Genomic DNA, 13,460 nt, shown 5'->3' with positions numbered 1-13,460 from the left:
GATAGGACTAGAGGGAATGGCCTCAAGTTGCACCAGGGGAGGGTCAGGTTGGAAATGAGGAGCCATTTCTTCTCAGAAAGAGCAGTCAGTCACTGGAACAGGTTGCCCTGGGCGGTGGTGGAGTTACTGTCCCTGGGGCTGTTCAAGGAAAGGGTGGACGTGGTGCTTAGGGACAGGGCTTAGTGGGTGATATTGGGGGTAGGGGGATGGTTGGGCCAGATGATCTTGGAAGTCTTTTCCAACCCTACTGATTCTATCATTCTATGATTCTACCAGAGTACGCATTCCATGAACACCATCAGAAACACTTCCACATCTCCAGCAAGTTTACACAAAGGAGAGAAATTAAACATTCCAGAAAAGAGACTCTTTTCTACCATCAATATCCCCTGCATCTTAAAGACTGCAGAGAATTTTTAAGAGGGACACTGTCCCACTGTGGTCCATTGAACACTCAGAGGTAGCACTGGCTTTCTCTTGCTGAGAACAGGGAGGAAAGCCTTCTCACTATGATATAATTGATCATACAGCTAAAAATCTGGCCATGAACATTTTATATTATCTCAGAAAACTGAGGGTGCGCATCATTACATAAAAAGAGCTTCTCAATTTGAAGCTGAAGTGCTGGCAACAAGAAACTATTTGTTAAAAAAAAAAAAAGTTGCTTATAGCAACATCCTACAGGTTGGAAGAATTGCCTGATCACAGTTATTGCCTTCTTCATGACACAAACACTGAATCACACTCTGCCTTTAAAACTCAAAACTAGCCAGAATAATGCTCAAGCAGCTCCCCCCTGGTTCTCTGAGGCCCTTGATCTAAATGCTTCTGTTTCTGAAGGGTCATAATAATGCTGCTCTTACATGATGCATTTTAGCACCTGACCCCATCAAAAATTACTTTTTACAGCAGTTCAACAAAGGGAAATCAATTCAATTTTTTTCCTCCCTTCTGAATTAAAAGGGGAAATAGAAATGATCACTGAAAATCTGAGCTCAGAGCAAGCAGTCTTTAGCAAATTTAAACCTCATGCTAATTTGGTGCTTACGAGGCATGACTGCACACTGTCTCAGTGGTTCTGTTTAGTTTGTCATCATCAAGGCCAGAGGCAAAGGCCTTCCCTCTCTCAGAGCAAGAAATACCTAGTGCAAATTGCAGGTTAGCATCACTTCTCTATATGCTGCAACCCAAGAAGTCCACTCAAATTACGTAGGCAAGTGCTGAATAGTGAAAACTACTATTGTCCTACCCACAACTGGGATGAAATAAATCAGCATAAATTAACCACGGACCACAGGTTCACTCCAACATAGATGAAAAGAAGTTCTGGATCATCTCCAAATAATGAGGTTGTAGTCCAAACTTCACGCTGCCTACAACTGAGTGTCATCCCCCAGAGCAGCTGGGCGTGCATGACTGACATTTAATCAGTTTCTGTGGTTTCTCAAAAGTAGGAAAGAGGTTAATCTTTCATTGTTAAAAATGTCACTACATTCATGACACACATTCATCCAGCACATCCACACAGCTGAACAATTATATAAAAGACTGCCTTTGAAGGCAAACTATCTGGACATGCTTCCAACTCCCCAACACCAGACACACAGAAAGCATGCCAACCCATATTGATGTTAAAACCTCATGGAAGATGTCATTAAAAAGGAAACCCAAATTAACCACATCTATACAGAGGAACACCTGACCAACACATGACAATAATTAGGCAAAAGTATTTACAGGCATTGATCTAATGCCAAGAAGCCATCACTAACTACCAAATAAGCCCTTAAATACAGCTTTCTCTAAGGGACTGCAAATCCCTAATCAATGTGATTTGATATACCTGATGACAGCTCCTTTTAGATCATGGATTTTCGTTCTCTTTTTTTTTTTTTTCTCTTTTTTTCTTTTTTCTAAAAAGAGCGTGCTTTGTGTCTTGCAACCTCACTATAAATAGAGCTGCTGTCTTACTTTACTGGATATATTTTTCCATCCTAGAGCAGGCTACATGCAGACAAATTTACCTGGACAGATGACTCATTAGGCCAAAGAGCTGAGTTACACAGGGAATGGCAACACTTTCTGCTATGAGTCAGGAAGGAGAAAATGCTTTACCGTATGGTCTGTTAGAGGAGGCAGCACAATCAGCTTCTCCATGGTATTCATTACCACCCTCCAGAGCTCTTTCAGCACCCGTTTCAACACTGTCTTTTCACACACAGTCGCAAACAGTGTCAGGCTGTAGGGAGAGAGGAATAAGAACTGAGCAAATTCAAAGAATGCAATTTGCAAGGAAAAAAGAGATGTGTATGGCAGAATCAATGCCCCACCCAAAGCAGTTTCTCATAATGATTGCTTTAAGGGTAAAAAGAAATCTTCCTTTTTCATATAGTACAGTCTCCCTACCTCCTTGGAGTTCTAGTGCTGAAGACCTTTGGATTATTGACATTTCTGATCTCAGTTAGTTCTATTGACCTGGGGATTACGGAAGATATCACTAGGTTATGGTGGTTGGGAATATTTCAGATAAGAACAGATACCACTCAGCTGGTTCCATTTAAGATACTTCCCACTGTACGGGGCTTACACAATATATAGGAAAAATTACAAATACAGAATAATGGTTTCATACCTTTAAGGGTTCATTATAATAACCTTTGTTGAATACCTAAATGAATACTTCCCAGACTATTATGCAGAAGTTCCTGCAAATGCACAGCCTCCAATAGCTGCAGAAGTCCCTACATGCTCCACCTACAGAACCACCTCAAAGCATTTCTTGGACTCACCTATATCTTGTTGCAATGGCATTCACCACCCATCACGTGCCACATGTTTATTCCCTTTTACATAAAGCAAAATACTTTATCTCCCTATTTGTTCCTCCTTTATTATTGTGCAGGCTACCAAAAAGGCCAAGAAACATAAGATTCTTCTTCAAATCCCAACAAGTGTTTCCAATGGCATTTACTAACCACACTGGGAGAGCTATAAAACAGGAACTCGGCAGCCAGTAGCAGTGCACAGATGATAGCCAGCTTTTCTACGCTGTGTAACATCTTCTCCTAGATTTCCTACAGTTAGTAAATGAGCAAAATTCAACAGGGGCAAGACTGATATGGCTAGGATGCAGGAGGCAACAAAAATGAATTTCCTTCTGTAGAGGAGGAAAGAAAATACCCCAGGCTTGGATTATTATCAAAATGACTTGCTCCATGGTTGTATGAAAAGCCTGTAGCGTCCCAGGTTCCTACTGATACAAAGGAAGGTGGCTTCTGAGGATTAGTGAAGGCATGCATGGAAAATGCTCAAATGAGAGGGCTCCTAGATGTAATGATTGCTGCAAAGAGTCACTTACTACATAGTGACTGAAGAGAAAGATGGGATGATCAATAAAAAACAACAGAAGAAATTTATTTTTAAGCTTTTAAGCCTTCACATCTCTCACAGCATTTTTTTATTAAGAAAATCTTTGGCCACACCTTTCAAAATAAAGAACTGCTGTCCATCAATGAGAATTTTAACTCCTACAGAGATTAAAAACTATTTCTCTTAGCAGGCCAAGGCTTAGCTGAAAAGAATTATGTGCAATTAGCAACAGAAAGTCCCTGAACAGCTGAATCATGTGTTAATGGCAACAGTTAATTAAAGCAATGGATCTGCAGTTCACCTAAGCCATGCTCGACTTGCAGAAAACTCATGTACATCACCTAATTCAGATGTTCGTTTTCTAGTCAGAATAACACTAGGTATGGCTAGAACACACACTCTTGATATGACTGTGATACTGAGCACTGTATGTATCAAGTTTGCAAGTATGTTTTGCAGTATGTTTGCTAACTGGCTACAGTACAATATGTATAGGAGAAAACCACAAATTGAATATTTAGAGTTTACCGTATGCCTCAGCCTTTTCCACTACCTGATCAGCAGTGTGTTTGCTGATTGCTATAGCTGCCAGAGGGAGAAAGGGAACAGAGTGAGTTCTGGCACTGCATGAAGAGATACATGCCTTGAGAAAAATGCAGATATTGGAAGAAAAGCCATGAGAATTCACAGGCTGGACATCTCAAGAACTACCCAAGAACATAGAGCTATTTTTCCTTTCCCACCATTCCCAATCTGACGTGCTGTATGTGTAATGTGTATCTGAGTACTTGCTTACTTTCCATCCAGGAAATCCATCAACGGCCTCAGGACATTATCTGCATCTTGTGCAACTGTGTTTCTGGCATTAGCGGCAACATTTCCTGTCCCTTTCACTTGGCAGAGGATATCAGACATCTGCTTGACACATTCATCAATACGAGTCTGAAAGCTGGGCAGGTAAGAGAAGCAAAAACAAGATTATCAGTGGCAGAGCTATCAGCTCTCTTACATAAGGTAAGAATACTGCAAGTCCATAAACTATGCACTCAATTACACACTCTTCCTCCCTGAAGTTTTCTGCTTACTTACCGTATTTGCTACCAAGAGGCATGCTGTCCGGTTCCTTATGCACATCATTCACAGACAGCTTACCACCTCTGAACAAAAGATACATCACACTTGAGAGTAATTTGTTCGTTCAGCTTGCAAAAAGAAATGATCCTTTCCAGATTTTGAGAAATTCCATTATTCTTAGCTGAAGCCACTCTGATGTGGTTTTGCTTTCCGTATAGGGTGTTACACCACAAAGATTGGGATATAGTATGGAGTGATGGCCCAGCACGCACACAACTCTGAGCACCTAAGAGTCAATCAGCAACAATCTGGTTATGACCCATCATAAGCCAAGTCTTGAAGATCACAGAAACGGTGTGAAAGCAGGAACTGACTGAAACCAGTCCACTGCCATACACTCCATGCTATACTGAAATGTCAAATACGGATGTGGGGCTCAGCTATGCAATGAGCACACTGTGCTCATTGACATGCAAGTGGCATGCAAGCCATTAACGCACAGTCACCTTTCCATCTTTTACTGCTAAGAAGAGGTTCAAAATGAAATAATACAATGGTTAAATATGATGAATAGCACAGCGGAATTGTCAACATATCAAATTCAGCGAATAAATGGAAATGCTTTGACATTTAAAAGAACAATTACTAAAAATAGGCTTTACAAGTGACATTTAGCTATCCACTAACAGCACATAAGTTTGAAACCAGGAAGAGAAACCAGTGCTAGTAGCTCAGGTAAAGATTTAAGAGCAGGGACACAGGTTTGGAAACCAGCTTTGTATCTGTGTAACAGGCATAGACTTTTGCTTGAGTCACTAGGACATCCACGTACTGGGTCCCAGCACACAGCTCCTCCTCTCCTATGGCTCCCACCTTCCTTTCCCACCCCATCACATCTTCCCTTTCCTGCAGTGCCACCTCTAGCCTCATAGTCTCTCTGGTTCACTTCTAACCTGCATCTCACCAGAGCAATTCCAGACAGACAATGGAGGGTTCTCTGCATGCAGCCTCCGTTTCCACTTTCCCCATTTCTAGCAGAGAGGAGTTTGCAACAATCAGTTGTGGCTACAACAACAGCAGCTTAACCAAAGACATAAGCCACAAGGAAAATAGTACCAGCAATCTCCTGTACTGCTGACAGTCCCTATTCTGCTACAGGCTAATCTCACCCCACAGTTCTTCCAAATACTGCATCAGTTTTGGGACCCTGCTTCAAGACGCTGTAAACACCCAGCCAGGGGATAAAAGATAATATTATCTTCAAAGGTTAAAATTAATGCAAGATAAAATTGTCACCAATTATGAAAAATGGTAAATCAGTTACTGTGGCAACAGGGTCACCTAAAAGCGAGGCTAATGTAGACGTACAGCTTGACAGGTGCTCTTGGCAGCAGCAAGTTAAAAGACAGCCTCGCTTATGCTGACGAACAGGGCACCTTGCTCCACAACTCCTGCAGGAAATTCCTTCCTTCACTCCTACAGCCTCCAAGAACAAAACACCAGCTAGCCTTGCATGAAGCATAAAGCCATTCAAGTTTCCCTGTCTCTGCTGAAATCCTTTAAAGAAGAAAATGCTTCTGTGTCCAAACACAAGCCTCTCAGCACAAAGGTTGTAAGGCTCTCCAGATACGCGCTGTTTTTTCCCAGCTGATGCAATTATCTCACAGATGAAACAGAGTAAGATCTGCAGTGTCAGGTGTGCACAGTGTTGTAGGAGCACTGTTTACAGACTCTGTACGGAATATTGTGGATATCTGTCTTACCTCCCACATTTACATCCTTCAGAAGATCATATATACAGCTTATACAGTAAACTGCAGCTCTGCTTTCCATCCCCTATTACTGTTAAGGAATAAGCAAAGCATCTGAGCTGTCTGACTGGTTAGATCTCTCACTGGCGCATTTCTCTGAAATGCTCCCTGGTATGTATGCCAATACTGAATAATCTCTTTAAATCATACTTGCAAATGTCAAGATTGTATCCTAATTGTCTTGTAGCAGTGACACCACGGAGACAGGTTTCAGATAAAACTCACTCCCTAATTATGATTTCTCACTTATTCCCCATCTAATTATGAATTTTATCAATTCAGCTCAGTTACAGTTGGAATTTCTCCATTTCTTGCTATACCATCCACTGGCAATGGGAACTCCCCACTAGCTCTGTGTGCTGAAATCCAGATAAATGATGACAAATCCCACCAGGATTTTTGGTCTTAAGTACTGCAAATCTGTGCACTGTAAGAGGCCAAGTTGGTACAATTTGCTTTATTCTCCTCACCCATGCTTCAACTACATGCCTGCATTAATCTTGTTATAAAGCACAACATGAAATGAATGGGGTTTATCATGAGAAGTGGTTGGTTTTGGAGATCAGTTTGGAACCCTGTATTTCTAGATTTTGTTTAATTAACATCTTTTATAATAATTTTGTAGTGAACCATAAAGTCAAGCACATTTTTATACTCAGGTAAATTTTATCATGATTGAAAATAAAATTTAATTGCCATCTGTGACTGGCAATTGTTTAAAGAGCTCCTCCCTCACAACACTAGAAAACGCGATCCACTGCAACATCAGAACAAGTCAATCTCAAATTCTAAACCCATTTCCTTTGTATTCCAATACTCATTTAACAATCAGAAATCAGTCAACTGTTTCATACATTTAGAGTAGAACATTTAAACACAAACGTTACTTCATAAACGCTAAGCTGGAAACTGCTTTCCAAGCAATAAAGGAGCAGGCAATTCTGTTACTGATAAGCGCTACTTACAGGAAAAAAAATAATTCCATGTAATTCAAATACATTTTACAGTTGAGGGATCTCCCTGTTACATTTCTAAGCAGAGCAATACAGAAAAGAGAGACTTCTAAAAACATTCCTCACTTCTTTATATGGTCTCAGTATTTGAAAGACCATGAATTTAGGACAAAAAGAAAAATGCAATGCAGTTGTTACAAGTTTCTTTTCTCTTTTTGATCTGACTGAATGAGACTAGACAAAAGAAAGGAATGCTTCAAAAACAGGGACCTCATTATACTCACCTGTTACCAAACACTGCGCTCAGCTCATCCAGAACATTGTTCAACTTCACCTGCAGCTCTTTGAGATGGTCACTTGCTTCTGCATCCAACTGTGGATGAAAGAAGAGCACTTAGCTTGAACCCAGAGGGCAGTCTGGTCTCCTTCACACTGCTCTTGTTCACTGTTGAGGCCACTCTTAAAAAGAGCAGGTGAACCATCAACAATGGACTTTGTCAGCTGGGATCCTCTCCACCACTGTCTCCTGCTGTTACAGAAGCTGTGAAATCATCAAAAGATATTTGCCCAAACAGCACCAAGGGGTTGCCCCAGGCTCCAATACCCTCACAGTCCTCTTACTGATATTTGCAGAGTTAAGAAGGAAAGTGAATGTGAACTCCCCATGGCCAACAGCATAAGCAGGCTGAGAAATTAGCAAATACTGTGTGTTACCTTGGGCTCATGGGTCATTTCATTGCTAAGTCTAGACGGAGATATGACTGACTTTTTAGACTGGATGTTATTTACTTTTGCACTTCTCTGTGCATGGTCTTGAAAGATGCTATTTCACCTTTTACCCTGCTGTCAGTATTCAAAAGTATGATTGACCCAGCCACTGCTCTCAGAAGACTGGACCCCAGCTATTCTGAAAACGTGTACACAATATAACAGCAAGAACTGTTGTGCACTGATCACTTTTGGAAAGCATCGTCTCAGCTTTGAGTATTGAGCACAAACAGCTCTATTCTCACACTGATCTGCACAGCTTTTTCAATGCACCTATTCAGAGAAGACTTGACAAGAAAAAATTAAAAAGTGCCCCAAGCACTAAATGGATGCAGCTGACATGTTGGTATATGCTGTAAGAAAAGTGCTTGCTCCAGTATTAGCAGCCCAAAGCCATCTGTTTTTGCATTCAGCAGTGCCCTTCGTTCCCATTGTAGCCATCATTCCAGCCTCAAAGGAGTCAATTGTGAGGAACCCACCTCTGTGTACACATAACACCACGTGTTGAATGCTTAGGGATCGTTTTCTTTGAAAAAGTAACTTGGAAGACATGTTTCTTTGTAGGCAAGCTTCTTGTAAAACAAAAACCTTCCAGAAATGTTTGCATTTGGCATTCAGAATTTCAGCCTTACCTCTAAGGCAGAGTACCTATTTACCAATGTAATGGGCTAGATGGTTAACAAACAGTTCAGATTTTTACATTTTGTCTACACATACACCTATACAGGATTTGACCATGACAGGAGCACCCGCTACTGTACTCAGCGCTGAAGACCTCTTTACATTCCTCACCATCTGTTAGAGAAAGCTGAGACTTAAAGGGATTTGGAATTTGATCCGTTCACTTTCCTTTGGAAGCTAGTGTGGAAAACTGACTTGCTATTAGGCACATGAAACTGTGCTAATGAAACTCCTGGATCATTTAAAGAATAGGGGGAAAATAAGCAAACAATTATTAGTTAAGCCTTATAACTTTGGGCATTGCTAGCTGCAGCTATTTTTCCTTTATTAAAGTGAATTCATATTCCTATTACCTTTAGAACTCACTACAAAAACAGAGTAAAGCTAACATAATGCCAATCAGCAGTCTTTCTAGCCAAACTTGTAGGTAACAAAAAACAAAAACAGCATCTGTTGGTGGTGGTTTGTCTTGCCCTTACATTTTCCTTCCCTTCTCGTACTATGTGAAAGTATGAGTCACAAGTTGCCTGGTTCGCTATCTGTAATTAAAAGTGTTGAACAGTCTTCTGGTTTTGGTCATTTCTGGTAGGTTTGAGACAGAACCAGTTCAGGATCCATCCAAACATTTCAAGGAACTGCTTTTCCAGTTGAAGAGAAAACAGAACAAAATGGAACAAAACAACAACAACAAAAAGAAACTGGCATGAGACACCTATTCCTCTCTGTTTGCTTCTTTATAAGCTACCAGAGGCATGTGTAACAAGGTTTGGATGTCTGAGGTCAGAAGCAACAGCTGATCGCTCTGGTTCATGAACCATGCAATTAATGACTTGTTCTACCATGAGGTGATGTGGACAGCTCATCAACCATAGCTTCTCCTTGCTATTATACTTGTTGATTGCAATCTCATCTTCTTGGGAACAGAAGAAAGGCTGATTGCCAGGGCTGGGACTGCAAGAAGGGACAGCTGGAGCAATGCTTTGCCAAGAGGATGAGCCCCATCATCTGTGGCTAGGAGCTGTCCCTCCTCCAGCACATCAACCCATAGCTCTCTGAGTGCAACTGGCAAGACAGTCGCACAGGTTTAACTTCAACGTGCCCAGCCTTACCCTCATGAAGCAAAGTCCTGCTGGTAAACATTCTGGTTCAGTAATCACCAAGTTCTCTGCCATTCTAGAATGGTTGTTTTCTTCTGAGCAACTGCTACCACAAAAGGAGAAAGGAACTGCAAAGTATGCTCCTGATTGCTAATGCTTAGGTATTAACATGCTTTGACATGAAAGCAAACCGCAGAGAATTAACTGAGCATGATTTAAGTCCACTACGAAGGGGCAAGTAGGTGTGTATCACTATCTCACATACATAAATTACAGAGTCCCTGTAACACCCTGTATGACTTCAAGCTGTTCTTTGCCAATATGGTGAAGCACTGATAACAGCGCTTAAATGAAACAGTGTCTATTTTGCTGCTTAGCCAATGAATTCCTAGTCTATCAGCTACCACTGATAGCAGGAAATGCTACTTGGACTGCATGATAAAGCTGACAGGTAGCATAAAGCAGTATTATGCAGCTGGGTCACTGACATGCGTCATGGCCAGACCGTTCTCATTGGGTGCTAGAGCTCAGCAGGCTTATGATCTCCATTCCGTGGGTGTATTGGAGATGATTCAGAGGAAGAAAACTAATGAAAAGTTCCCTGTGCGAAGCACGGGACAACACCGACAGTGAGGTGGCTTCTGATATTTGAGTAAATGTTCCAATTCCAGTGGAAATAAAGGCTGACACTTACATAATTCTGTGTTTGAGACTAAATGTATGGTACAGAAGACTGAGGTGCACATAAAACAGGGAAGCAGTAATTATATCTACTTTTCAAGGAACAAAGCAGGGCCTTTTGGTTTCCTGTGACAATTTGGGACTTGGTACTTCACAGAAACTGGGCCTCAAAGTCTCATCCAAGCACATTCAAAGCTGGAACATCATGTTCTCTGCTAGTTTGAAATGCGGCATTTACACTGTTATGAACTTCATTTTAGGCTGATCCTCATCTCATGGATGAAATGGAACCCATGAGCCTCAGAATTTGCTGTGATGGGTTTCCAGGTTCTCCAAGAGATGTCATTTGTTCTTTCTTGGTTTCTACACAGTGATGAAACATGAGCAACCTGAATTGGAAGGCTCTTAAGTAGCTGGAGAAACACATCTCTCTCATTCCAGAAGGTTCAAGAAGTTAATTAATTCACATCTTAAAGTCAGAGAACCTGTGAATCATCAGGTTGCTGATATCAACAACCAGAGAACCTTGCCCCATGCTCTTGTAAAAAACAGAGAAGCTTTATGCAAGTTATTGGGTTCATCTGGCTTCTGTTTGAGGTTGCTGTTTCTTGTTCTGCCTCTCTAACCAGCAAGTGGGAGCTCCTTTCTGCAGAGGTAACTGTAGGGCAGTGAGCTCAGACTATACTAAGGGGACTTGCTGCACCAAATTTTCATTTATCTTTCCACCTTCCTGCAGTGCTCAAGAGTAAGAAACCTGGAGAGCTGAATCCAGGCAAGCTTTTCAAACACTAGAGTGGCCTTAGCTATGGCATATGTGAGGCTAATGAGGAGCAATCAGCAGATGCCACAAATCCTTTGAGAACATTCTTATCAAGTCTTGGCTGTTTTTAAGTTCTCCTGTAATTTATTATTCAGTTAGCTAACTTTGGATTTAAAATGTGGGCTAACCCTGGCTAAGCATAAGAAGAGAGTTTCCCAAAGCATTAATTGTACAGCTTAGCTTGTAACTGAAGGCACGAAAATTGTATGATGACAATCTGCCACTACTCAGTAGCTAATTCTCTGGGTTCCCTAGGCAGCGCTTCTCTCCAATATTCACCCTGTACCCTTGACTTCAAGGCAAAAAAGTGCAGAAATGTTTTTAAACTAGGCTTCCACCGCACAACTGCTTTTAATTTCACTGTTATGAGTTCATAACTCTCAAAAAAACTGAGCAAAATAATGGGCTACAGCAAGCAGTTTCTCACAAGCAAAATGAGAAAGGCTTATTCTGGTGTCAGGGACAGCACACAGAGCATACAAGTCCGCAGGAAAACTGCAAAGGTGGGTAGAAAATGCAGGCGACATTAGATTTCAGTAAGTAATATATGAATAAATAAATGGGACCACGGTCAAGCAAATAATAGCGATTAATCTATATAGCCCATTTTAGCAAAAACCAACCCAGATTCTGTCCAGCACTCATCCCCGACTCCGCTGCCCGTTATGCTTTTAAAGCCAATTATCGCTCCATAGATTCTGCCTTTCCAAAACCAGCTTCAGGAACATATGAGAATGCTTCTGAGCCACACTGAAGCTGTTTTGATCCTGTGAGATCAACATATGTCAGATAGGAAATGAAAGTATTAATTATAAATCCTAAAAGTCATCTGTTTCTTCCTATGAACTAAAAATAAAGGTATATACTCCTTGGGATCTCAAGTACAGAGCCAAGAGAATCACTCTGCAGAGCGCTAGGGCCCTGATGTCCTGACCTTTCTGACTAGTAATGTTCATGGACCACAAGACGTCACACATTAAACCCAGATATACTGTATAATTTTTTTTTATTTTTTTTTTTTTACCTTGTGCATACTACAGCTTAAAAAAGAATGAGGGGAGTGGGGCAGAAGTAACGCTCCTCATTTGGGGCGCAGAAGGAAGGCACTATATCACTATATCTAGGAGCCAAACTACCTGAAAATAGTATTGGGCAAGCACTTCTGTTTCGTGTTACAACATTACACTGCAGGGTGACTGTGGGTGAGCCCTCGCTGTAGAAGCAAGAAAATGAGAGTATTTTGGATTCACTGGCCAAAAGCCCCTAGGTAGCAGAGGTATTTAAAAGCTTTCCAAAGGTGTGCAGTGCTAGTGTCCTGTAGAAGATGTATCTGTGAATCAGAAGCAGATGAAGCCACAAGCAGCAATAACTGACAGCAATCCCCAAGTTTTGGCTTCCCACACTACATCTCACATACCCGTTTGTAGGAACAACAGAATATTTGGTACCTACTTCTCAACAACACCTCTGAGAACACAAAAAGGTGAACAATTCAAGACAACCAGGGCATAACATTACGCTATTTTCTTAATCCCCCAAGGAAGCAGTTCCTTTTCGGTTCGAGCAGTCAAGAGGACAATGTTTATATTTGCACAAGCTGTGTGATATATAGATAAATATCAAATCTGTCACAGAAAGTAAACTGCCCCTCTTGAAGGAAAAGATGTAACTCAGATGCATTTCCAGCAGTGCATTTTTTAAGCATTCCATTTTCGAAGCAGTTGTCTCACCAGTTGACACTCACTAGGACAGGATCAATCTGCATCAGCAAAAGGACTACTCAAACTAGGGAGACCTTGTTTACTCTAGCAAAACAAAGGATCTGGCAGATTTTAAGTCAAGAAGCAAAGTACTACTTAGTCTCCAAGAGTAAAACCCCTGGGAAGAGCAAACAATTCAGGCATCTAACACAACACAATTTATTTCTGGTGATCAGTGGCAGCCTAATGAAGTGGACAAGCAGCATTTGAAAAGAAAAATTCTTTCCAAAAAACAGCTTCCTAGCACATTTGCCAAGTTTCTTCCTACGTGTTTTACTGCTCACAGTCTGTATTCCTCTCCCCCCTACACACCTTTTTTTTTTTCCGCTCTGATTCCTCTGTTTCACCTTACCTACCTCACGAGGAAGTTTTTAAACGGCAGAATGCAGAGAAGAGGTTTAGGCTAGGAACAGAAGCCAACAGTCTCATTAAATACTACCCTCTCC

At 41.2% G+C, this 13,460-nt stretch overlaps 1 protein-coding gene across 6 annotated transcripts in view; it reads right to left on the bottom strand.

Annotated features, from left to right (window-relative positions):
- Window positions 1-13,460, bottom strand: part of LOC106048543 (protein unc-13 homolog B) — a 212,313-nt gene that overhangs the window by 20,201 nt on the left and 178,652 nt on the right. For all 6 annotated transcript variants that reach the window (XM_048053930.2, XM_066987693.1, XM_048053933.2 and 3 more), the window contains 3 exons: window positions 7,492-7,580; window positions 4,166-4,318; window positions 2,116-2,239 (listed from right to left, as the gene is read on the bottom strand). In XM_048053930.2, coding sequence (XP_047909887.1) covers window positions 2,116-2,239; window positions 4,166-4,318; window positions 7,492-7,580 — 366 coding nt within the window. The remainder of the gene's footprint in view (window positions 1-2,115; window positions 2,240-4,165; window positions 4,319-7,491; window positions 7,581-13,460) is intronic.

This window comes from Anser cygnoides, chromosome Z (genome assembly GCF_040182565.1).
Source record: "Anser cygnoides isolate HZ-2024a breed goose chromosome Z, Taihu_goose_T2T_genome, whole genome shotgun sequence".
Taxonomy (NCBI): domain Eukaryota; kingdom Metazoa; phylum Chordata; class Aves; order Anseriformes; family Anatidae; genus Anser; species Anser cygnoides.
This window is presented reverse-complemented; position numbering and strand designations above follow the sequence as displayed.